Source organism: Andrographis paniculata, unplaced genomic scaffold (assembly GCF_009805555.1).
Source record: "Andrographis paniculata isolate CXL003 unplaced genomic scaffold, ASM980555v1 Contig9END, whole genome shotgun sequence".
NCBI lineage: Eukaryota > Viridiplantae > Streptophyta > Magnoliopsida > Lamiales > Acanthaceae > Andrographis > Andrographis paniculata.
The window spans coordinates 4,702,709-4,729,270 of record NW_026137639.1 but is presented as its reverse complement, the minus strand read 5'-3'; the positions used below and the strand labels follow the sequence as shown (position 1 = coordinate 4,729,270).

Below are 26,562 nucleotides of genomic sequence, written 5' to 3'. Positions count from 1 at the left end.
AATATGTCAACGAAAGATTTTATCAATCGGCCGGACGGACACTGCTCCCAAACCGAACAGGTATCCATCTCAATTCTCAGGCTACTCAGTTGTTCCTGGGATATATTTATATGCCACAAAAATAAAATTGATTTCGCTGCTACTTGGATGACATGGTAGGTTGCCTCTAATGTACATCCGTCACCGGACTGCGCGCCAGCAACGCAGTCGTCTCAGGTGCAATCGCAGGGTCCATCGGGGATGACAGATGGAAGTGAGGGGAGTCGACGTGCATCATTGTCATCACTACTCCGAAGTGTTCGGTTTTCACTCAGGCCAGAGCGTCGGGGGACTTCAGGTGGTGCATCTTCCCGGGGTCGTTAGTGAGATTCTATCGATGTCTGTTTTTTATGCGTGCATGGGTACCCGAAGTAGTTTGTTATCATGTGTGTTTGTTAGTATAGAACCAATTAGCATTGGACGAAGTCATGCAAATTACCCCCGACATTTTTTGAATCGGATTGGGGATATTATATGGATTGATGCTGTCGGCATTTTGTGAATCGGATCGGGGATATTATGTGGATTGCTGCTGTCGGCATTTTGTGAATCGGATCGGGGATATTATGTGGGTTGATGCTGTATTTTATGTATATTACCGTTTGGATATTTTGTTTCGTGCCTAAGTTGTTGGAAGTATTGTAAAATTGCAATGTTTTTTAGGGAATTAATACTATGCCATGTATGTTGAAGTGTTTGTTAGGGAATTAATGTTATGGAGAACGACATGTAAAAATAAAGAACGACACGATATGCGGTCTACACGGACCATTACGTTGCATTGTATTACAAATCAGGAAGACACATTACAGCTACTGCCACAACTTTATCACCCCTGTTGTTACACCCACCTACAGCTACACTGAAATCTACCTTGCTACTACGACAGCAGACAAACCAATACCACGATGAGTCGAAGACATACCAACTTCTTGAAAAAAGACTTTCGATATGGTAATCACCGTAACAACAACCATGAGAAGCTTCATATACGTTAGTCTTGTTCGGAAGGCTCTTATTTCAGAACGTAGTTCTTCCACAACCACCTTCAGTTTAGACATTTCATCTGCAACCCCTTTTGTTTCTTTGAGTAGATCCCCGTCAAATGCAACAGATTGAACCTCTGAGTCATTCACATCATCCCCCATCATTGCTCCACTCTCCAACATGAGTGCTCACAGGATCAAGCCAACGGAAAAAATCACAGGCTCCAACTCAGCAATTGCAAAATAATTTTCCTTGGGTTTCCTTTGTTGGACCGACGACACGGATTGCCGCAAAAGTCCCACACATGCATCGTGGGCATCGATACCTTAGGTCAAGATCTCCCCGGCCCCTGGACTTTGATTTTGAGCTGCTAAATGACATCACTGGAAAATGATTGCAAAACTCTCAAAGACAGAAGATTATATGCTTGCAAGTAAATTCATATATGAGCCATACGGACTCACTCCCTATTGTTATAAATTACTAGAAAAATTATAAATTATAGAATCACGATTTCGGCCCTAGATAAAAAAAAAAAAAAAAAAAAAAAAAAAAAAAAAAAATCACTTCAAGCCAAACAAAGCAATGTAAGAAGTTAGGTTTAACAAATTGTAGGGTTTCAAATAATTCCAACCAAAACAATGATTCAAAATTGCTAGTAACACCAAATATTAAAATAGAAATAAATTACCAGAATCCATTTCCCCAGGCAGACACCCGTTTTCTGCAAAAAATAAAAAACCCAAACCCGACAACGATAACACAGAACTTGTATTCGATAAACATTCTCACCAAAATTGCAGTCTCCCGACAGAAAACGCATTGCTATAGCACAATCTAAAAGTGACGGGCAAAATCGTACTGAGACCAAAAAAGACCCAAAAACGGAACTGCTAGCGCACCTAAAAAACACCCAAAATACACCTAAATTCAACTACTTTTACATACGGGCAGACCTGAAGTTTCTTGAAACGAACCACCGGCGCCGGGAGAGTGGAGGCCGCTGCGGTAGGTGATGGAAAACGACGAGCAATCTGTGGAGGAAGAAGAAACAACGTGAATGAAAGAAAGGTGAATAAAAGAATGACATATTTAAGTTAATAAACCCAGGGGTATATTTGTAACTTCACTCTCATATATATGACTTTCTGGAGCAAACATCGCATTTTGGGCGTGTGACAGTCACTTGCCGTTAAGTCCTAACGGAGAGGGTGTTTCCTGCAATGCTTTACAAACCACAAATAGGTTTTTATAAAGTTTTAGAACTACGGGGGGTTTTTAAGTATATTGTACAGAAATCCTTAAAAAATGAAATTTTATATAATATTTTCTAAAATACGAGGAGCCTTATACAATTTCTAAATTATAAGATAAAATCTTACAAAAAATTTATAACACGTGTAAATTATAAGTAATTTTGCCTAAAATTTAAAATAGTTCTAAATTATAAGTGATTGTATCAAATTAGTATTTAAACGATACTAGTTTCTATGGGACGTAGGCCTCTCAAAAGGTAACAAAAAATGTGCAAAGGTTTGTTTTTGGTATATCTCTGCTAAATTTTTTTTTTTTGCTCCAAAAAAATTAATCTTATACGTGCACGATCACATATTTTTCCTCAAAATAAAATTATTGAAGGAAATTATGTTTAATTAGTTAATAATAATGAGTTATGATATTATTTTATTATTTTTTATGTAATTAATAATATTGATAGCTTTAGAATAAATTTAATATATATGATTAAAAAATAGAATATCCTATTTAAATATTTCAAAAATTATATCGCAATAAAAAATATACAATATAAACATCATTTTGTACGGAATAAAATGTTCTATAATAAAAGTAAATAAAAAATATTTTTACTTATTTATAATTAACATAAACTAATTTTCTAAAAGATGTAGAGTTTTAAATGTAGATAAAAATATTTACTTTTCGAAAAGATAGTTAAAAATAAATGAATTTTGAGTGGGTCATGCCTGCTTTATGATGTTATATGTTATTTAGTAAATTAAGTTAATGTATATTTATTAAGTATGTTATGATTTAGTAAGTTTAACCAAAATAGAAATCTGGTAATTGTTATAGGAAATAAAAAATTGAAAATATGTCAATTGTTATGAGACAGTGGGAATATTAGATGTAATAATTAGTTAAAAAAAAATTAAAGTTTTGAACATATTATTGGATGCATTTATTTTGTATTTTGGTTTTAAAAGATATTTTTTATGTGAGGTATAGAAAATTGCATAGCTAATATAAAAATAATAATATGTGTAGTATATTAATTTTTTTAAAAAAATCTATTGGAAAAATTTGGGTAAAAGAACAAAGCCAATTGTATATATAAAGAAAATATGAGATTATAAGTAGATCCTAATTTGAGAAATTTTAAGAGGGTGAGTAGAGGACAAATACGATAGAAAATGAAAGGGAAGGGATTGATAGTGTAAAAATTAGTTATACTAATTTGTTTTATTAAATTATATAATTAATGTAATTATATGTAATCACATTTACACTATCAGCATAGGTGCTGATTTTTTAGAATCAGCACCCAATCCTCTTTCAAAATGAAAAAATATATATATTATATATTGTATATTAAACGAATGAATTTGTAGAAGTTAAAAAAAAAAAAATTGAACATATTTATTTTTAATTTAAAACAAAATTTCTCTTTAATAGGTTCTTTTTTCAAATTTTCACCTCCATTGCCGTCTCCGTCATCATACTAGCCATGGCCACCTAAGATTGTAGGGTTCTGTAAATTTATAGTAGAATATATTATTATTATTATTATTATTATTATTATGGTAAAGAAATAAATACATAGATAATAAAAGATGGGAGAATATAGTGATATTTTTTTATTTTTGAAAACCATAATGAAATAGTCTTTATTGATTAAAATAAATAGTTAAAAACCTTATATAGAAAAATTATTTTAATTTAAAATTTATTACCAAAACAACAAAAGCTTTGAAAACACACTTAAAACACAACAAAATTAATTAAATTAAATTGTGAGATTATTAATAATTACAAATAATCACAAAAAGCAAAAGTTATGCTTTCTAAGTCGCATTGAGAAAATATACACTATACTTAATATTTATTATTGTGAGAGTGAATTTATGTAAAATATAATTAAGTGAACTCGAAATAAATACACATTCTAAAATATGAAAGTTTGATGATTCAATTTGGTGGATCTAGGTACGAAGAAGCCAAATTAGATACTTCCACTATTATATTTTATAATTTTAATTTGAGATAATACAATAAGTATATATAGACATTAATGCAAAACTTTAATGAGCTTCGGCCTAAAAAAAATTAGAGAATCATACAAAGTATCGAACAATTGTCTATCGATAAGGAATGCAACCGTATTAGTCACATTAGGCCATAATATATTTGGCATCTTCTTAGGAATCACATCCCACATATTCTAAACTTCAAAAAATTTGAATCTCTTTAGCTTTTAAATGTTAATGCTATCAAGGGATGAAGACACTTGAACATCTCTTTGTGTCTCGAGAGCAACCAACAAATGTTTGAAGGCACTTCGTCTGTTTATTTCATATTACTTCCATTCATATTATTTCTTTACATACTAAGATTAATCAGTAGAAATACTTTTGTTCTTCACATGCCTGAATAATCAACTTGAGGTTCTCCAGACAACGGTACACTTGAGAGAAGCCACTGGTTAAGAATACCGACTTTGTTGAACTTTAGAATTCGTTTATGATAATCCAACTTAACAACTTTCAAAAATTATTTTTTAGGAAAAGCCGCTCTTGTGACAGGATTATCACCTATAAGTTTTACAACACAGCGGTGCACTTGAGAGAAACAACTGGTTCACGGATATCGAGGTTGTTGAGCTCTAAGATTTGATTATGATAATCTAGCTCAACAACTTTCAAAAATTATTTTTTTGGAGATGACAATCTTGTGACATTTTATTTTTGGAAAGTACGTAATTACCTACAGCTTCTCCAACAGAACGGTACAGTTAAGAGAAGCCATTGGTTGGGCGGGATTTGGTTATGATAACCCAGTTCAACAAATTTTGAAACTTATTTTTTGGGAGAAGCCGAGTTTTGTGTGGTTCAAACTAAACTATGACGGTGTTTCAAAAGGCCACCCGGGTCCAGCCGGGTAGGTGACATCATTCGAGAGCAATATGGGTCTTCTATCATTGTTTTTTAGGTCGTGATCATTTCCTTGATGACATATTCGCAGAGGTTCAGACGATTCTTCATGAAATTGACATGGAAATCGAACGAGACCTTTTTCTCTTCTATATTGAGATGGAAGCGATGACTTGCATTTAGCAACTTACTTTCTTTGTGTTGGAATATATGGGTATTGCGAGAATAAACGTGAAACCGAGTCGAGGATGGATCATCTTTCCGAAAATTAGATACGCCTCGGTAGTGCCTCCGGTGGATGGCGTTCTAACCCAAAGATAAAATGGTTTTCGTCTCCAATGAGAGTGGCACCTCTAATCGTTGGAGCTCCGGCGAACAAGACGAGAGAGGGACTGAGCTGGGGAGGCTGCCGGAAAGCTAGAAGAGAAGAGAGAAAGACAAAAGGATTGTTTTTCGTTGGTTGGTCGTTAGAATGAAGGGGGAGGCCCTTTATACAGGCGTCTCCACTCGGCCAAAATAGCAGGGGATCAATTACGATCATAATTACGACCTTAATTATCAATGTAATTAATTATAAATTCAAGCCTTCCGTTTGAAGCAGTCGTAATTGATTCTAATTACAAACCTTCCGTTTGTGACGATCGTAATTTATTCTAATTTCAAACCTTCCGTTTGAAACGATTGTAATTTATTCTAATTTCAAACCTTTCGTTTGAGATTATAATAAATCTATCCAACGGATAATATTTTATCCAAATAATATTGCGACTTAGGCCACATACCCGGGTTTAATTTGAGGTTGCACAATTTGGCTTGTCTCGAGACAGACAACATAGCCAAAATTTTAACCAAACCCTATACACAATAAATAAATAATATTTATTTATTTCTTCCAAATTAATTATATTAATTTGGTACACCGGCCCGTCGCATTTTTCACTCACAAAATAATCGATTGCAAAATAACCAATTATCCAACAATTCCCCACATGAGTGGAAATGTCCATAAAGGACAGAAGCCCAACTCAATCCCTATGAGACATTGACACATCATGACAGGTAGTTTTTGGCTTTGAACCTTCTATAGTCAACATTACAGAGTGTACTGGTGGCCCAATTGACGTGATGCATTGAACTGTTCCACCTCTGCGTGCACTTAGTCAATAATATTGGCGTGTCGCTATCTCAGTCTCAACTTTGTTCTCACATTTAGATCCATTTCGGCCATGGATCTCGTCTTTGGATTCATAAGTGTTTCATTTGAAGTGGCCCGCACTTCACACTTATATAGGTAATCTTATATTAAAGTATCTAACTCATACCCCTTTAGGATCATTAAGAGTCATTGACTCAACCTCACCACTTTTGCACATTATAACACTCATTGCTTTTCAGGGAATTGTATTGAGTGTTTGTGCCGGACTCTTACAGTTTAGTTTTCCCACTGAACCAAGGCTTGGGATTTCCAAGTGATTTGGTTGGGTTACCACTGTAATTGTCTCTATCTTGTGAATTTCAAACTCGGTCCCTTTAGCAGTTTGTACATTTGATCTCTCTGCAACCCTTTGGTTAGCGGATCCGCTAGGTTTTCTATTGATTTTACATATTCAATAGTCAAAACCCCACTGATGATCAAATGTCTTACAGTGTTATGTCTACATCAGATATGTCGGGATTTACCGTCGTAAATTCCATTCTTAGCCCTTGCTATTGCAGCTTGGCTATCGCAGTGAATCATTATGGAATGTACTGGTTTAGTCCAGTATGGAATATCATCCATGAACTTCCTCAGCCATTCGGCTTCTTCGTCAGATTTGTCCAAGGCGATGAACTCCGATTCTATTGTGGACCGTGCAATGGACATCTGTTTTGTGGATTTCCACGAAACAGCTCCTCCTCCAATTGTAAATACATATCCAGTTGTAGACAATGACTCTTTTGCATCGGATATCCAATTGGCATCGCAGTACCCTTCGAGTTTGTCTGTAGCCATTTACTACGAGACGGGCTTTGTATTTGTTAATAGACCCATCAGCCTTGAGTTTCTTTTTCAAAACCCATTTACACCCTAGTGGTTTGCAACCCTTGGGTAGGTCAGATAACACCCAAGTTTTATTATGCATTATAGAGTCTATTTCACTATCTATTGCTTCTTTCCAAAAAGGAGCATCAGGACTGGATAGTGCTTCTTTGATCATTGTTGGATCATTGTCTAACATATACGTAACAAAATCCAGACCAAAGGTTTTCTCGACCCTTGTCCTTTTGCTACGCCTAGGCTCTGAAGCCTCTTGGTCAGGGCTATTAGTCATTTGTCTTTTTACGCCCCGTAGTTCTTTATCTACGGATTTTGGATTTGACTGCATCCGTTCCTTACAAGGGTAGATATTTTGAAAGAATATGGCATTCCTTGATTCTATCGTAGTTCCCTCGGTCGTCCCAGGGATTTCCGATTTGTGAACTATGAAACGATAGACACTGCACTACTGTTTAGTGCGTATCCGATAAATATGTAGTCTACCGTTTTTGGGCCGATAGCGACTTGCTTTGGAAACGGAACTTCCACTTTTGCTAGGCACCCCCACACTTTGAAGTATTTGTATGTGGGTTTCTTGCCTTTCCATAGTTCGCAAGGGGTGGTATCCTTACCCTTAAGTGGAATCTCTTTCAGGAAATAATTTGCAGCCAGTACCGCCTCCCCCCCACAGGTTTTGGGGAAGTCCTGAACTTATCAACAAGGCATTCATCATTTCCTTAAGTGTTCAATTTTTCCGTTCTGCAACGCCGTTCGATTGAGGTGAATATGGAGCTGTTGTCTGATGAATTATGCCACTTTCATTACATAATTCTTCGAACGGGGCCACATCTTCGCCACCTCTATCACTTCGAGCTGTCTTGATTTTACAGTCAAGTTGATTTTCTGCCTCGGTTTTGAAGTTCTTGAAGGCCTCGATTGCTTCGCTCTCTTCCCTTAATAGGTAAAGATAGCAATATTTTGTGCAGTCATCGATAAAGGTGATGAAATATTTCTTTCCACCTCTAGTTTGCACAAATTTTAAATCACATACATCGGTGTGAATTAACTCTAATGGCTTAGTCTTCCTTTCGACATACGGGAAATGTAATCACGCAAACTTCACATTTGTTTTGAATGTTCACCTCTTTTATATTTAGTAAATTCATATTTACTAATCTTTTTATAGCATTTAGGTTTACATGACCTAGTCTGCAATGCCATAAATCAGAACATTCAATCAAGTACGAAGAAGAAGCAACATTTTTATTATCAGTAAGTGGTGCTCGGCGCACGGCCATTACATTCAATTTGAACAACCCATTTGTAAGATAACCCCTAGTTAGGAACATCTCATTTTTTGATAATATAAATTTATCTGGTACAAAGACAAGTTTAAAACCATGCCTAACTAGTAGCGATCCTGAGACGAGATTTTTCCGAATGTCTGGCACATGCAGGACATCTTTCAGGGTTAGTTCTTTGCCAGAGGTCATCTTAGCACCACGTTCCCTACGCCTTGGACCTCAGAAGTTGCATGATTTCCCATGTACAGCTTCCTCCCTTCGGTCTCCTTGTAGGTCGAGAAGTTTGCTTTATCGGAGCAAACATGGCAGGTTGCTCCGGTGTCAATATACCAAGCTCTCGGACTTTCTACATTATTTGTTTTGTACACAACAGCGACAAGGTCGTCACTATTAAGATCACGATCAGTCCGGTGGCTTCTCTCGACAAATTGGGAACTCGGCTTCTTCTTTTTCGGTTCCTTGTAGTTCTTAACTTGGTGTCCTATTTTTCCACAGTTAAAACAGTTACCTGTAAACTTGGACTGTTTGGCTTTGTCCTTGTCCATTTGAGTTGGGCGTGCAAGTTTTTTGGCGGGATCTCTGACCAAGTTGGCTTTAGGAATATCTCCACTTTTAGCCTTATGCTGCTTTCTGTTGTCTTCCTCTATCCGGATTCGGACAATCAGATGTTCAAGCCCCACTTGCTTTAGCTCATGCTTCAGCCCGTGCTTGAAGTTGCTCCAACTCTGGGGCAATTTCTCGATCATCACACTCGTGATAAACTTTTCTGGCAGTGACATCTCCTTGTCGATAACAGAGTGAACAATATGTTGAAATTCTTCCACTTGTTCGACAACAGACTTGCCATCTACCATCTTATAGTCCATAAACCAGGCCACAACAAACATTTTAGACCCGGCATTCTTGGACTTATATTTTTTCTCAAGGGCATCCCACAACCCTTTCGCACTCTTTATTTTGCAATATATATTATAAAGAGAGTTAGAGAGACTACCTAATATAGTATTTCTTGTCATGTAGTCTTCGTGTGCCCACGATGCATAATTCGCATTCGTATGCTGATCCGCACTAGGCTCTGGGGTGATTGGGCCATCGTGCAACACGAGCATGGCAAACCCAATCGCAGTCAAGTAGAAGAGCATCTTCTCCTGCCACCTCTTAAAGTCCACTCTGTGAATGGTTGTGGAACTTGTACATGGGTCATCATCCGTGTGCCAAGCCCAGGACCAATAGTTTGGGCAGCAAATGAAGCAGAGGGTGCGGCCACAAACCCAGGAAATCCCCCGTATCCCCCAGGGGCAAATCAAGAGAACAAAGGGGTCCCCATAAAGGGAACTGGCCCAAGTGAAAGAGCGACTACCTTGTTTGCAGTTCTGGCGACTCCTCCGGCGGCGGCTCCAGCGGCGATTTCGGTGACATCTCCGGTTGCGGCTCCGGTGACTTTTCCGACGGCGGTTCCGGCGACTTCTCCGGTGGTGGCTCCGGCGGCGACTTCGGCAGGGGTTGATATTCTCGCAAAGTGTTATCTAATTTTCAATTGTTGGAATATATGGGTATTGCGAGAATAAACGTGAAACCGAGTCGAGGATGGATCCTCTTTTCGAAAATTAGATACGCCTCGGTAGTGTCTCCGGTGGATGGCGTTCTAACCCAAAGATAAAACGGTTTTCGTCTCCAATGAGAGTGGCACCTCTAATCGTTGGAGCTCCGGCGAACAAGACGAGAGAGGGACTGAGCTGGGGGGCTGCCTGGAAAGCTAGAAGAGAAGAGAGAAAGACAAGAGGATTGTTTTTCGTTGGTTGGTCGTTAGAATGAAGGGGGAGACCCTTTATATAGGCGTCTCCACTCGGCCAAAATGGCAGGGGATCAATTACGATCATAATTACGACATTAATTATCGATATAATTAATTATAAATTCAAACCTTCCGTTTGAAGCAGTCGTAATTGATTCTAATTACAAACCTTCCGTTTGTGACAATCGTAATTTATTCTAATTATAAACCTTCTGTTTGAAATTATTGTAATTTATTCTAATTTCAAACCTTCCGTTTGAGATTATAATAAATATATCCAACGGATAATATTTTATCCAAATAATATTGCGACTTAGGCCACATACCCGGCAACATAGCCAAAATATTAACCAAACCCTATATACAATAAATAAATAATATTTATTTATTTCTTTCAAATTAATTATATTAATTTGGTAAACCGGCGCGTCGCATTTTTCACTCATAAAATAATCGATTGCAAAATAACCGATTATCCAACACTTTGCTGGTCATTGGAGTCTTTAGAGCATTCTTTCAAAGATTAGGCTTACCCTCCGGCATGCCATATGAAAAATTGCTCATATCCATCGTGAAGGTAACTGTGCAGTGGATTACTTAGCTAACCAACCCCGCGTCACTATATTGTCTAAGACCTTGACTCCTCTAGACTTTTTGAGATTTTTTCAGGTATTACATGAGCTTATGTTGATGGACTTTTCAATTTCCAATTATTAATTTTGCTTTAGTTTTGGTAATTGGTACTTCAATTATTGTTTATACTTATTGTACATTTGTATACATTAGGTAGAGTTGATCTAGTAGAGTTTTGCTTGTCCTCGTAGTCGGACCGACAAATTTGTTTTGTCTTTTTATATATAACTTAATTTTATTTCATGATATATACGAGTGGAGGTCACTTCTTAACTTCCCGATTAATTGGTGATAGTTAAAAATATATATATCAAATGTATGTATATATCTATACGGTAAGGAGTAGTCGAAATGGTCCAGTAAGGTAAATTGTGAATAGATTATAAAAACACATATTTAAAAAATACAATATGCAAAAATAAATAAATAAAATAAAACACACCAAAAAAAAAATAAAACAAAACGTAAGTTTCACATAGCTATTGTGAAAATAGAATAATGTAACAAATTGAAAAACCGAAAATGCTTATTATAATTTCAACAAAGGTTTTTTTACTAATATCATTAAAGATTTATTACTACGCAATTATGGTAGTTTCTTATAAAAAAATTATTATTAGTATTTAATAAAATATTACATCAAAATTATTATTGAGAATATAAAACTCCAAAAACATACATCGCAAAATAATATTTCATTTGTCCATTCGAATATATACTCATTCCGTTTCAATTCAAAGTATTCATTTTACCATTTTCTATTGTTCCATTTTAAATATCTTTTTCCTATTTTAGAAAAAATAATCATACACTAATACTAAAATACCCTTAATTTTTACTTAAATTACAAATATATCATTACAAATACAATTACTTTATAGATAAAGTCTAAGCGCAAAAATATTAAAAACTCTTGCACACTTTCACTGATCAATAAAATATTATTATTTATTAATCTACTATAAAATTTCAAAATGCTCCATTAAATTGGGACTGATAGAGCATATTTTATTATTTTCATCCATCCAAATACAATATTACCTCCGTCCAATAAGAAGAGTACCATGAGATTTTTGCATGTTGATTTTTTAATATTAATTATTATATCAATATGTAGTCCAAATCAAAACAAAATGACAAAAATACTTCTATTAGTCTCTTATAATACAAATATGATAACATTTGTGAAGTAAATTATACAAATATAATGATATTTTCAACTTTAAGTACAATGACGCAAAAGGCAAATGCGGAGGTAGTATATATTTTAGTTATTAGTAAGTTTAAATTTATTATACATTATAAATACTTTCAAACGTATATATATATTTACATTATATTATTACATTAAATTAAAATTAAATGACAATAAACTTTTAGACATACAAGTATCTAACAATTATTATTAAAATATACTTCTTTCTCTTACATATCATTTCATATTTTTTACTTTTATTCATTTCATATTATGTTAATTTAATTTTAATTTTTTTTAAAAAAATTATATTTTAATAATATTTTTAATTTTATAATTTATAATTATTTATTTATTTTTTTATACTAATTAATTATTTTAATTTTAATCTATAATTATTTGTGTTTCTCTTATACTAATTAATTATTTTAATTTTAATATATAATTATTTGTATTATATTGTAATTAATTTTACTAATCATACACCTCCTAAATTCTTATATCTATAGTAGTTGTCACATAGAGTATGTTTCTTTGATGAGTTTGTGAATAATTTGATTTAAATTTGGTATCAAAATAATATATGATAAAATATTTTGTGAAAAGATATACTCACTTCGTCCCAGAACTATAGTCTGAGTTGTGTTTGGCACAGGATTTAAGGAATATTGATATTGTATCGGTGGTGAATAAAAAGTAAGAATAAAAGATTTTTTTGTCCTTGAGAGTGTATTAGTGATATGATTATTTATGAAAATAAGACTATTGTTTTGAAACAGACAAAAATAGTAAACAAGATTATTGTATTAGGACGGAGAAAGTATATATTTTTCAAAAACTAGAGTCCAAGTACTAAAAGTTAATGTTTGGAGGCCAAATAAAACGAACCCATAATATTAGGGATGGATGGAATAATATTTTAAAGGTAAATATATTTTTTTGAATGAAAGGAACAAATATATTGTTATATAATAATTGAATGATTAAAACTACTACTTAGCAATATCTTGACTAAATGGTTTTATAATATAATAGATGAGTCGGTAAAATTTCAAATTTCACTTATAAAAAGGGTCGGGTAGGGTGGAGGGGGCGAATTATATATTAGGTGCACAAAAATCTTTTCCTCAGGTACAAAACACAAGCATGCAGACCATTTCCATTCTTACAGACAGTCACAAAGTGCAAATCTTCGTCAACTTCCAGGACTACGGGGTCCACCCAATCTACACCTCCCGACTCCCGGGTCTTCAGATCTCGGACTGATCCTGATCGTTCATCTGCAACAATGTGAAGTTTGTTGCTCAGCTCCTTGGAGCCGTACACGTGCATCTATTACCGTGCTTTCCAATCCCACATTGACTCGCCATTTTTTCTTCCTCTCTCTCTGTACATATATATTTATTTTTTTCACTTATAGCAGTTGTAACCTATTAAAAGAGGTTTGACTTTGAGTGGAAGTAATAATTTTGGATTGCCCAAAAAGGAGGTTCCATGAAACCAGAAAGCGAAAAGAACACAGAATAGAAGCAATGAAACAAGCATGTGATTCGATGTGAAAACAGAAAGAGATTAAAGAAACATAGCCTGATTAAAATAACATCATTATTGAAAAATGGTCACATCGAAAACCAAACACCCCCAATTCTCTTACACACACGATGGCTGTTTGTTTAATCTTTGGAGACTTAAATGCTCATCGGGGTGAGGTTAATTGAGTGAGGGTGGGGTTCAGTTCAGTTCAGTTCAATATATATGTTATGTTCCAAGTCAACCCCCAAAATATCAAATAAACCAAACCCAGCCCAATTACCCAAGCTTTCTTCTTCTTTCTTCTTCCCAACAAAATCCCTAGTTTAAATGTGATCTATTTTTAATTTGGCCATGTTGTAGATCCAACAATAATGGTGCTCTGCTTTGCTGGTCGTATTTATTACACATAAATTTCAAAATCCCTCTACCCTTCCCCGTTCATAAATCACATTTATTTCTCCACCAAATCAATTAATCAATCAATCAATCCCTCCTCTCTCTCTCTCTCTCTCTCTCTCTCTCTCTCTCTCTCTCTCTCTCTCTCTCTCTCTCTCTCTCTCTCTCTCTCTCTCTCTCTCTCTCTCTCGCACAACTCCCCCTTCATCTTCTTTCTACCATTCTACCTCTCCATTTTCATTTCTTCTTCTTCTTCTTCATCAATTCTTCAATTAGTTTGTTGCTATGGATAATCTGACTACGTCTGTGTTGTAAATCTCGAATCTTGGCACAAAGATGTATCTATATATAATGGATTCAATGAGGGAGAGAAGATTCGTTTCCCCGACACAGCAGCAACAGCAGCAACAGCAGCAAGCATACTCGGAGCTTCCATCGCCGCCGCTGGTAGTGGTCCCGTCGTCGTCGTCTTCTTCCTCTGGGTTCAATCTGAACAACAAGGTGAGCCCCAGCATTCTGCTGATAATCATTATCCTGGCGATAATCTTCTTCATCTCCGGCGTGCTCCACCTCCTGGTTCGGTTCCTGCTGCGGGCGCCGAGGCGGGACCCGGACGAGATGGACAACGTCACCGCCCTGCAAGGCCAGCTCCAGCAGCTCTTCAACCTCCACGACGCCGGCGTCGATCAGTCCTTCATCGACGCCCTCCCGGTCTTCGACTACAAGGCTATCATCGGCGTCAAGGACCCCTTCGACTGCGCCGTCTGCCTCTGCGAATTCGACGCCCAGGATAAGCTCCGACTGCTCCCCAAATGCAGCCACGCCTTCCACATGGACTGCATCGACACCTGGCTCCTCTCCCACTCCACCTGTCCCCTCTGCCGCGCCACCCTCCTCTCCTCCGATTTCCCCCCCAACACCAACTCCAACTCCAACTGCCCCCCGCTCCTCCTCGTCCTTCAATCCGCCGGCGACAGCTCCCGAGAGATCGCCGCCGCCGCGCCGGAGCCTGGAGGAGGAGGAGGAGGATTGTTGGGGAGGACGAATTCGTCGGCGAGAGTGAACTCCCATTTGAGCTGCGAGATTGTTCAGACAAATTTCAAGGAAGAGGAGCAAAAAGGGGAAGGGGGGCGCGTGGTGTCGGTGAAGCTCGGGAAGTTCAAGAACATTGACGACGGCGACGGCGACGGCGGCGGCGGAGGAGGAGGCGAGGCTTCTGGGGCCAGCAATGACGACGTGAGAAGATGCTTCTCCATGGGATCTTTCGCATACGTAATGGACGAGACTTCCTCTCTGCAAGTGCCGATCCGGACTCCATTGAAGAAGAAGAAGCCCAGCACTGCCAAGAAGCCGACACTGCCCGGCCACGGCCCCGCCATGTCCGAATGCGGCTGCTCAAGGCGGGAATTCGAAGCGTTCAGGATCCAGGTCGACGACAACTCCATAGCCAGATCGGCGACGAAGAAGGAGAGCTTCTCCATCTCCAAAATCTGGCTGAGGGGAAAGAAGGAGGAGACTGATTCGTCAAGGAGGGCATTCTCGTTCCGGAATCCCGGCGACACCAAAACCAGCACAACTGAAATCAACTGGGAAAACAACAGCCTGGATTCGCAGCCAAATGCACCTTCATTTGCAAGGAGGACACTTCAATGGCTAATGGGAAAGCCCAACAAGGTTGTCCATTCATCGTTTTCCGCCAATCTTATTGTTTAATTACTTTACTACTTCATTAACTTTCATTTACCTTAATTAGATTACACCATCTTCTTTCATTAGTCTTTCATTTTTCAATCCCTTAAAGAAAAAGGAAGAATATCTCCTCAATGGAGATGGAAATTTTCAAGTTCAACAAGCATGCGGAGAGCCAACAAAAAAAAAAACAAAAAAAACAAAAAACCATCTTTCCAAGAAGAACACATTTTCGTCATTGCCTCGTATATATTATGATGTGGACATATTTTTTGTGTACTTCCTTCCTACTACGTCATGAATGGCTAAATTTGTCTCTAAAGTGGTTACCTCATTCATGTGAGGCTGCATTAGAACATCCCATCGAGTTAGTTTCGGGCATTTATGAATTTCTATAGTCTTGTTAATTTTTATATTTGAAATTATTTGGGTCTCTTTTTATTTGCTTATTTTTATTCTTCCATTTAGTCGAATCTTGGGAACATTATTCTTTGACAAGCAAAGTAGTATAAACAGTGTCAATCCTTTTCGCCCTTCTAGCTTTTATCAGTGGAGAAATTAAATGTGGTCGCTGCTATGATTTGGTTGCCTTTGTTAAATTCTAACATGGGATCCATAATTGTGTCAAAACTTGGTAGGTGGGAAATTAAATCACCCAAATTAATTGCTGATAATGCTCCTAGCGGTTAAGTCTAGATGAAAATGAATTTATAATAATAATAATAATAATAATAATAATAACTCAATTGAATATACCTATATCATTTTCCCCATTCGGAAAATCGCGCTAAAAAACAAGGGTTTCAACGTAGGTTGGTATTTCTTATTCAAAAATTCAAGAAAAATACACAGAATTATATATATTTTTTTGAAATTTTAGAGTGACAATTTTTATTTATTTATTTTTTTAAGATTTGTGATTTTTGGTGACAATAATAAGTTACTGTATAATAGTATGATACATTATCGCTCTGTTTATACAACACATTTTCACTTATTTGTTATTATTCATTTTTAAAAAAGTATCAAATCAAATATATTTTTTCTCTCACAGTACATCAAATCAAATACTAACTTTTTATTTTTTTCCAAACTTCCAAATAACTCCAAAAACACCTATCTAAACAAACCCTAAGACTTTATACAACAATAGAATGTGCAACAATTTTGTGAGGTTTTTAAAATGATGATTATTTTATGACAATAAATAACAGAATTATATTATTACACTTGCATGACTTTAAACAAACAATATTCTTTATAATATAAACAGCACATCGTATGAATAAAATATCGAACAAAAATCATTTCAAGCACTTGAAATGGTCCATCTATTCGAGGTGATAGCTTAGTATGTCACATTGTGGAAAATACTTTCTTTCTCATGTGAACCCAAATCAAATCTCTAAAATGCAATATTACAGCTTTACGTTCGCACTTAGCGTACTTAGCATATACCTCTACAGATTTTTCTAAACTTATAATATTGTAGATTTATCATTTATGTAGTTCCTTTTATGCGTCTTGCTCGTTTCGTACCATTAACCTTTAAGGATTCATTGCTAGGCAATGACAAAAGATCAATAGATGTTAGTGGGTTGTGATACCACCGGAGTTGGGCCAGTGCTAGGTTAACTCCCGTGGAAGAGCTGGTGCCAGACTATCCGAGATTGAATAGTAATTAAATGGATTGAATAGACTACTCATGTCAACAAGATAGACATTCCTTTTCGGAAACTCTACTGAAAAAACTCTAGAGTTAAGCGTGTTTGCTCTAGATAATTTGAGAACGTGTGACTCTCTGGAAAGTCTCACAGGGTGCGCATGAGTGAGGACAGAAGTGCGCTGGAAGGACTCGTGTTGACCTATGTGGCCAGTCTACAATCTCGACACGTCCAACTTTACATGGCTTGCAGGCTAGGGTGTCACAGTTGGTATCAGAGCCGACTTGCAACAGCCCGCAGTCGTTGATCACACTAAATGGATTGAATAGACTATTTATGTCAACAATGTGAAGCGTGCTTGCTCTAGAGTAATTTGAAGATGAGTGACCCCCTGAAAAGTCTCCCTTCTCAGGGTGCGTGCGAGTGAGCACAGAAGTGCGCTAGAAGGACTCGTGTTGACTTGTGGAACCAGTCTACAAAGTGCGCTAGAAGGACTCGTGTTGACTTGTGGAACCAGTCTACAAAGTGCGCTAGAAGGACTCGTATTGACTTGTGGAACCAGTCTACAATCGCGACACGCCCAGCTTTCCGTGGCTTGCGGGCCGGGACCTTACATGGGTTCATTCCATAAACTACTTCAAATGGTGACATGTGTGTAGCTGTGTTGATGTGTCTATTGTTTGCATACTTAATGTAAGGATGACATTCATCTCAACTTTTAGTATGTGAAATCATAATAACTCTAAGAAGATTACCCATCACGCACCCGGTTTACCATCTCCGTTTGTCCATCAATTTGGGGGTGATAGGATGTAGAGAAGACAAATTTAATACCAATCTCATAACACAATGATTTTCAAAAGAAACTCACAAATTTTACATCACAATCTGAGACAATAGATCCTGGCACTCTATGGGGGTGTACAATCTCCTTGAAAAACAACTTGGCAATGTGATGAGCATTATTTTTCTTTGCAAAATGAATGAAATGCACTATATTTGAAAACTTTTCAACCACAATAATAATAGAACTTTTAGCATGTACAATTCTAGGTAATCTGAATACAAAATCCATACAAATATCAATCTATAGTCTTTTAGGGGGTGGAAGAGGCATGTAGAGTTCATGTGGCTTAAGTGATGCCTTCGCCTTGAGGCATGTCATGCATTGCCAAATGTAATCCGCAATATTCTTACGTATTCTAGGCCAATAAAATTTCTCTCAAAGAATTTCCATTGTTGCATGCTTCCCAAAGTGGCCCATTATGTCACAACCATGAACTTTTTGTATAAGTAACTCCCGAATGGAGCATCTTGGGATACATAGTCGATTATCGTAATGCAAAAATCCCTCATGTTTGCAATGCTTAACTTGCCCACGCAACTCACACAAAGCATACACATATTTGAAATCTTTATCAGTGTGGTCACTACAAAAAAATACGAATTAGCGAATGATTTTTGTAAGGGATTTTATATCCCTCGCAAATACCAGTGTTTTTTTTTCTTGTTTAACGAAAGACTTTTGTAAGAAAATTGATTAATTTGTAATTAACGAACATAATTTGCGAGGAATTTAAAACATCCTCATTATTGGCGAAGAATTTTGCAAAAGATTTATGTTCCCTCACAAAACTACAAATTATTATTTTATTTTATTAATAAAAAATATTTTTTAAATTAATTTTAAAAAGGATCGAAAGTAAAAAAATAAAAAAAAAATTAATAAAATTTTAAATTTCATTAAATTAATAAAAATAATTTTCTTGTAATAAAAATTTGTAAAATGTAATATAATTTTAGGTAAATTATATAACACCCCTCGTGTTTTAGTAAAAATGCACAAAAACACAATTTGTTTTATTTATTACATGGAACTCCCTTGTGTTAATATAAAATTTGCACAAAACACTCTCTTTGTCAAAAAATAATGTTTGATTCTAAATAAAGACTCAAATTATAAGTATTTTATACACTAAAAAATCGTAAAATATTTTGATTAATTTTTTTTGAATAAAATAAATAAATATATACTTGATAAATTATTTATCTTTATACTTTTCGTAAAATCAGATAAAAATTGTCTTCAAAAATCTATAAAATGAAGTATTAATAAATTTTTTATTTTTTTATTTTATTCAAAAAAATTATTTAAAATACTTTATGTTTTTTTTATTTGAATAAAAATTGCGTAATTTAGGTCTTTATTTAGAACTAAACATCAGTTTTGAACAATGAAGGTGTTCCGTGCAAATTTTACATTAACACAAGGGGGTTTAACGCAATAAATAAAACACAGGACGTTTTGTGCGTTTTTACTAAAACACAAGAGGGTGTTATATAATTTATCCTATAATATTTTATTAAAAAATACAAATATTTTTTTTAAAAAAAAAACATATTTTCCATATAAAAAATGAAATCTTATTTTATTTTATTAGTATTATCATTTCTATTAATATAAAAAATAAATAATAATATAAAATAATGTTAATTATAAAAATATTATTAAAATTATTGATTCAAAAACTCCTTCAAACCTAGCCGCCGTCCCCACGTCACTTTCCTCTTTCTTACTTTCTCTTTTTTTTTTTCCTCTCTCTTTTTGTTCTCTTTCATTTTCTCCAATACATCTGTTTTGTTTTGCTTTGGCTGATGTGACGAAGAGTTAGGCCTTCTGATTTGCAATTATTGGTTTGGTTTGTGTTCCTAAAATGTCCAGAGCTTCAAATTAACCCTACATATGATATGATGGAGGACAGAGTATCTGAAGATGAGCTGTAAATCCTATGGTAAGTTATATATGGTTTGTTTTTGGAGTTTTTACTCTGATATATATATATGTAACACCCCCAGTTGGCTCATACTGGAAATGCTACCACCACACTGCATCATGAGGTCATCATCTCCTACTTCGGGCCCCTCAATATAGTGTTAAGTCTAAAATTAACCATAAAAGTGCATTATTATATATCAAAATCTGATTTATAAATATTTACAAAACACACCCCTTAACAAGAGGTTTTTCCGGTTAAAAATTTACATATAATACAATAAACGTAAGTTCACTCACTCAACCCGTCTTTCTATATCCCGAGAGGTCCCCTGTCTCGGATGTGTCATGCATACCTGAAACAAATATTTTCTTAAAAACAGTCTAGAATTAAATCCATTTTAAGAACTAACATGAAATATGCCATATCATACATTTTTAAAATAAAGTCTAATTCCCGTCAATCCTAAAATACGTGTCATACCATGCCAATAGTGAAATGATGCAACAAAGATATCAAACTCGACAACAATGCACATGCACATATATATATACATCCGCCGAAGTGAGCAGCCGGAATAACCTCGGCTCCATAATAATAGGCTCACTGCACCTGTCTAAGTGAGCAGCCGGAATACCCTCGGCCCCGAAATAACAAGCTCACTAGATCATCATCAATAAATAGCCAGAAAATTCTCAGCTCAAGGAAGGACCTGATAAACCCATAATAATATAACGGTCATCCGGTCACTCCCATATACCTACCATACGACTCCCACAATCAATACATGGATAGCCGAACATTGTCGCCATTAACCACAAGACGCTCCATAGTCTGTGATAGCGAAGATAGGACCCTCAGACTAGCCCTATCCCGTGTAATGTAGTAGAATCCGTGCAACCTGGAATCACCCAAGGGAAACCCGGAAACTCTACTCCTCCTCGCGCGCCCTAACGGGATCACGTTTGGAGTTTGGCATATGATCCTAAACTACCGGTAGACCTCACTAGTGATCAGTCCAATGAGTGGAACAACACCAAACACGAATGATTAGACCAAATACGTCTCAACTACAATGGGTCTAATCCCTGAATGATCGTGCGACTAAGTCACCCAGTTGTCCGATTACTATCGTCCACTATTGCCAAAGTGTTACGGTACATCGGGGTCGAATATCCTAACCCCAGATGATGCCCTCGCCTAGCACTACCGCGCACGGAGACTAAACGATAGATCCATAAAACATATCTGATAAACCGTGCAATATGTGTGCAACATGCCAAATAAGTGAATTTACCGAAAAGGGCTGGTGAGATAGCTCACCTATCATCCTTTTCATAAATTCACCAACGCGATCAAATACGTATATCAAATATCATAAACCGTGAAGTCTCCCACATGCATACGCACACATACATATAAATATATACATGCAACAAAATGATTCACATAATATCACATTAACATATTAATCAAAATCGCATGCAACATGCATATATAATTTCTTAAAATTAGATTTAATTCCTTACTGCTTACCTCTTATCAACACTCCTTAGCTTTTGCAATCTCACCCGAATCTCTTCCAACGTACACCTACCCCATTATTTACTCAAATCAGCTGAGCTATATGCTTATTCATAGGAGCTACCTGCTTATTCAAAAGCTAATTTATATAATTAACTCGTTGGGTTTCAAACTTTTATATTTAGTAGAATACAATATTCTAGCTATAAAACTCTTACACCTCCTACTATTTATATCGCCCGATTATTAAATAAAAATACTTAAAGATATGAATAAACAGACAGGTGCAATACCCTTCCGTTTTCAATTCGGCTCGGATCGATACAAAATTCATAGAATATAATGCTAGGACTACGAATAGACTATTAACTAAAGAACTTAGTCGATTAAATAGCCAAATAGCGGTTATGAATTTTTGAAAAATTTCTAATTTAATATCTTCAATATCTAAATTCATATTAAAATCCATAATTAAATTCTACGTATAACAAGGAATACAATACCGAAGTCAGAATCGAAATCGAACGGCTAAATCTTTTTCTTTCTTCCTTTCTTCTCTTCCTTCTTCTTCCTCCTGCGGACGTCTACTTCTTCCTTCCTTCACAGGTGGGTTTGGTTTGTTTTATATATATATAGTTATATTATTATTATATATTATATACTATATTATATTATATTATTATTATTAACGTTACTATTATTATTATTATAGGTTTATCATCATCACCTTCAATATATATATTATTAAATTATATATATTATATTTTATATTTATCCTCATTGATATTTATTCGTTTAATAGTCTTTTCAATTATAATCAATATATAAAATAGGAATAAGATTTATTCTAAAATATTAATTTCTTGATCCCAAAATATTATAAAATATTTATTTGCTATAATAATATTATTTTATACATTCCAAAATCGGGGCATTACAATTCACTCCACCTTAAAAGATTTCGTCCCCGAAATCTAAACTCAAACGCATAACAACACTACTTAATTAAACAAATGTGAGTATGCTTTGAACATCTCTTGTTCTACTTCCCCTGTGGTCTCTTCTGCTCTATGCCGGGACCATATTACCTTCACCATATGAATATCTCGGTTCCTCGTAGTTCGAACCTTTGTGTCCATGATCCAGAGAGGCATTTCCTCATACGAAAGATCCTCATTTAACTCTAATTCATCCGGAGATAAAATATGAGAAGGATCTGCGACATACCTACGAAGTTGTGATACATGGAACACATTATGAATTCGTTCCATGCAATTAGGAAGTGCTAACCGATAAGCCCACTCTCCAATTCGATTGAGGATTTCATAGGGCCCAACATAACGCGGACTCAATTTTCCTTTAATTCCAAATCTTCTAATACCTTTCATTGGAGATGCTTTTACCAGGACGAAATCTCCACTTTGAAATTGACTTTCACGTCGGGCTTTATCGGCATAACTTTTTCGACGATCTTGAGCTATTTTCATCTTCTCCCTGATAACTCGAATCTTATTTTTTGATTCTTCGATCATTTCTGGACCTAATATAAGTCAATCACTCATGTCATCCCAACTTAAAGGAGTTCTGCATTTTCGTCCATAAAGAGCTTCAAAAGGAGCCATTCCAGTTTGATAACTATTATTATATAAGAATTCCACTAGATCCAAGTGGTCCTCCCAACTTCCTTGAAATTCTATTGCACAAGCTCTTAGCATATCTTCCAGAATACGGATAGTTCGCTCTGATTGACGATCAGTCATTGGATGGAATGCAGTACTCATATGCAACTGAGTACCAAAGGCTTCTTGCAATTTTTGCCAAAATCGAGATTGAAAACGTGGATCACGATCCGATATGATTACCTCAGGAATACCGTGTCGTTTAACCACATGATGAACATATAATTTGGCCAACTTCTGCATACTCCAAGTCATACGTACTGGGATGAACACTGCTGACTTGGTCAATCTATCTATAATCACCCAAATTGCATCTGTTCCCGACTTCACCCTTGGAAGTCTGTCACAAAATCCATTGCAATAGAATCCCATTTCCAGAGCGGAACTTCTAAAGGTCGTAGCAACCCCATCGGTCTATGATGTTTTGCTTTCACCTTTTGGCATTTTAAGCATTGTGCAACAAATTTGGCCACATCCTTCTTCATGCCCTTCCACCAAAAATGTTGGCGTAAGTCTTGATACATTTTAATCCCTCATGGATGTACTGAATATGGTATATTATGAGCCTCACTCATAATTTTCTCCTTCAAATCGCTTCGGTCCTTTAGGATACACCACCTCCCATGGAATCGAAGACTCCCATCTGAAACAATATTAAAGTTTTGAGTCTGACCGCACTGAACTTTTATAGCCAACTCGACCATCTTATTATCTTCCATTTGAGCCGCTCTAATATGATCATAAATTTTAGGCTCAAATTGCATCATTTGCAAATATCCCCGCGTCATGCCCCGTCCAAGTACTTCAATTTCCATCCGTGCTAAATCTTGACACAGTTCATCGGCAACTGATATAGAAACCAACTTATGCCTTGGTTTTCGACTCAAGGCATCAGCTACAACATTTGCTTTGCCTTCATGATATACAATTTCGAGATCATAATCCTTCACCAATTCTAACCATATTCTTTGTCTTAAATTTAATTCTCTTCGGGTGAAGATATATTTCAAACTCTGATGGTTAGTAAATATTCTACAATGGGCACCATAAAGATAGTGCCTCCAAATCTTCAAAGCAAACACAACTACTGCCATCTCCAAGTCATGTGTGACACAGCTCCGAATCACCCGAACCCAAACTTAGACAGTCCGATTGCAACCCGAACCCGGTCGAAGCTACTTGTTTGCTTGGAGGATGTGATCCTTTGATCTTAATCAAAATGTGTGGTTTAGATTAGCTTGCCACTTAAGATGTGTGGCTTAGATTAATTTGTCATTTATTATATATAGCCTTGTTTATTTTCTTGATGGACACAACTTAGATGAGAACATTTTTTAGAGATGGTTAACCTATCTTTGGAGAGATTCCTTAGAGTTGGAGTGATTCCATCCTCCGAGAGGGCAATTCGATTGTTGAGCTTCGGATGCAATTGCGTGAGAGACGGAAGATGCATCGGCAGCCTCGGACAGTCCGTGGATTCTCGAAAGTGCTTGCTCGAGAGGAGTGATTGCTTTTGGAATTCAACTTATCCTATTTCTATTTCGATTTTCGATTCAGCATTTGTAAGTTCCCGAATACATATTAGATACTTGTCTTCGAGTTTGATTCATGGAGATGATCCTAATCCATGTCATAAATTTGTATCAGAGCGGTTGTTGACTTGATCATAAGATTTCGTAGCAATCCTGTTCACAACATGTTCGATAATATGTCTCTATGTCCTGTTTGATCAAATTTGTGTTAGAACATTGGTTTAGTTCATGTTATTTGGAGATAGTTCATAGTTTCTGGAAATAGCCATTTCGTTGTTGCAAAAATTCCCTCTCTAGTGGAAATGATCACTAGTTCCAATCCATTGTTAGTTTCCAAACATGAGTTGTGTTGTTGAATTTGTCTCTCAAGAAACACAAGTAGTAGTGATTATTGGCTGGCGCTAACAAGCTTTGTTCATAGTTTTCTAAGTGTTCTTAGACCTTGATTGAGTAATATGGTTGTTTTGAGCCTAAACACATCAAATGATCATGGAATTGAGTGAATTGAGGGCTTAGAATTGTGTTTTTGTGAGTTTTGTCGGTAAATCGTATTTTGGCCGTAACTTTTGCATACGAACTCCGATTTACTATTGTGAGGATGTTTCAGAATCGGCATCGAGTTCTCTATACAGTGAGCACTACTTTGCCATGCCGTGATCTCAATATTGTTTAAAAAAACTTGGAAGACAGTTTTTGGTCAGTCTGAAAATCTTGGGTCCGGCATTCTGTTTTCTGTTTTGAGCAGTCGAATTGTTCGATTTACTGCTCTCAATTGGCTGGGAATTATTGAGTGATTATTTTCTTTCCTGTTAGTTAAATCCTTGAAGTTGATTTCAATTTTTGGAATCGTGAAATTTGGTTTTGAATAGCTCTCTGAAATAGCATTTGAATTTGGTTATAGTGCACTGTGTCCTATTTTTGAGGAGTGTGGCAAAAGTGCAATAAAAGAGCCAAGCTGGTAATATAAATTAGAAAAAGGCGCACTCTAAACATTAAGTAAAAGCCTAGAGCATTAAAAAAAAAAAAACAAATTGAGCAGCACACTTTTTCTTCTTTTTATAGTGCTTTGTCGATCATTTGAATAATCATAGTTGAGAGTCACTAAACCAGTTTTGAGGAAGTAGTTCTATCCTTCTGTGGGGGTTCTTTTGAGTTAGGAGAGATTGTCATGATCAAATGATGTGCTAGGGATTTCGATTCTAGCTTGTTGCTTAATTGTGGAATAAGAACTTGTGCCAAACTTTCTTTACATTCTGCGAATATAGTTTGGCGTCGAATCCTCTAGTTTGGTTCCTAGTTGATGCGTCTTGTTTTTGTTCGACATTACTTCTCCTTGAGTATTGCATTTGAAGGAATTCCGACGTACTGTTTGAGGTATTTGCAAAATGCTTCTTCTGTTTTGATTGTGGTTGCTTCTGATTTTCCTTTCTGAGAGTTGTGAGATAGAGTGAGAGCACTTACCTTTTGATATACATATATATAGTTTGTCTTTGTATGCAGGATGACCTCTTTCGAACAATTGAAGAAGCTCTTTGAATCGAGTATGCAACAATTGGAGGCCAAAATGGAAAAAACTTTATCCATGCAACAAAGGGAACTTGGGATTATGTAGAGTACACCGTGAATAAGAAA

General features: G+C 35.9%; 1 protein-coding gene across 1 annotated transcript; it reads left to right on the top strand.

Moving 5' to 3' along the window:
- Positions 1 to 14,158: 14,158 nt before the first annotated feature.
- On the top strand, positions 14,159 to 15,995 carry LOC127244399 (RING-H2 finger protein ATL13-like). Its single transcript, XM_051264925.1, has one exon. It carries the CDS (start codon positions 14,405 to 14,407, stop codon positions 15,779 to 15,781), a length of 1,377 nt encoding a protein of 458 aa, XP_051120882.1. The 5' UTR covers positions 14,159 to 14,404; the 3' UTR covers positions 15,782 to 15,995.
- The last annotated feature ends 10,567 nt before the right edge of the window (positions 15,996 to 26,562 follow it).

What these genes read in the sequence shown, in the direction of transcription:
- LOC127244399 (XM_051264925.1), top strand. Translation starts at nt 14,405, where the DNA reads ATGTATCTATATATAATGGATTCAATGAGGGAGAGAAGATTCGTTTCC.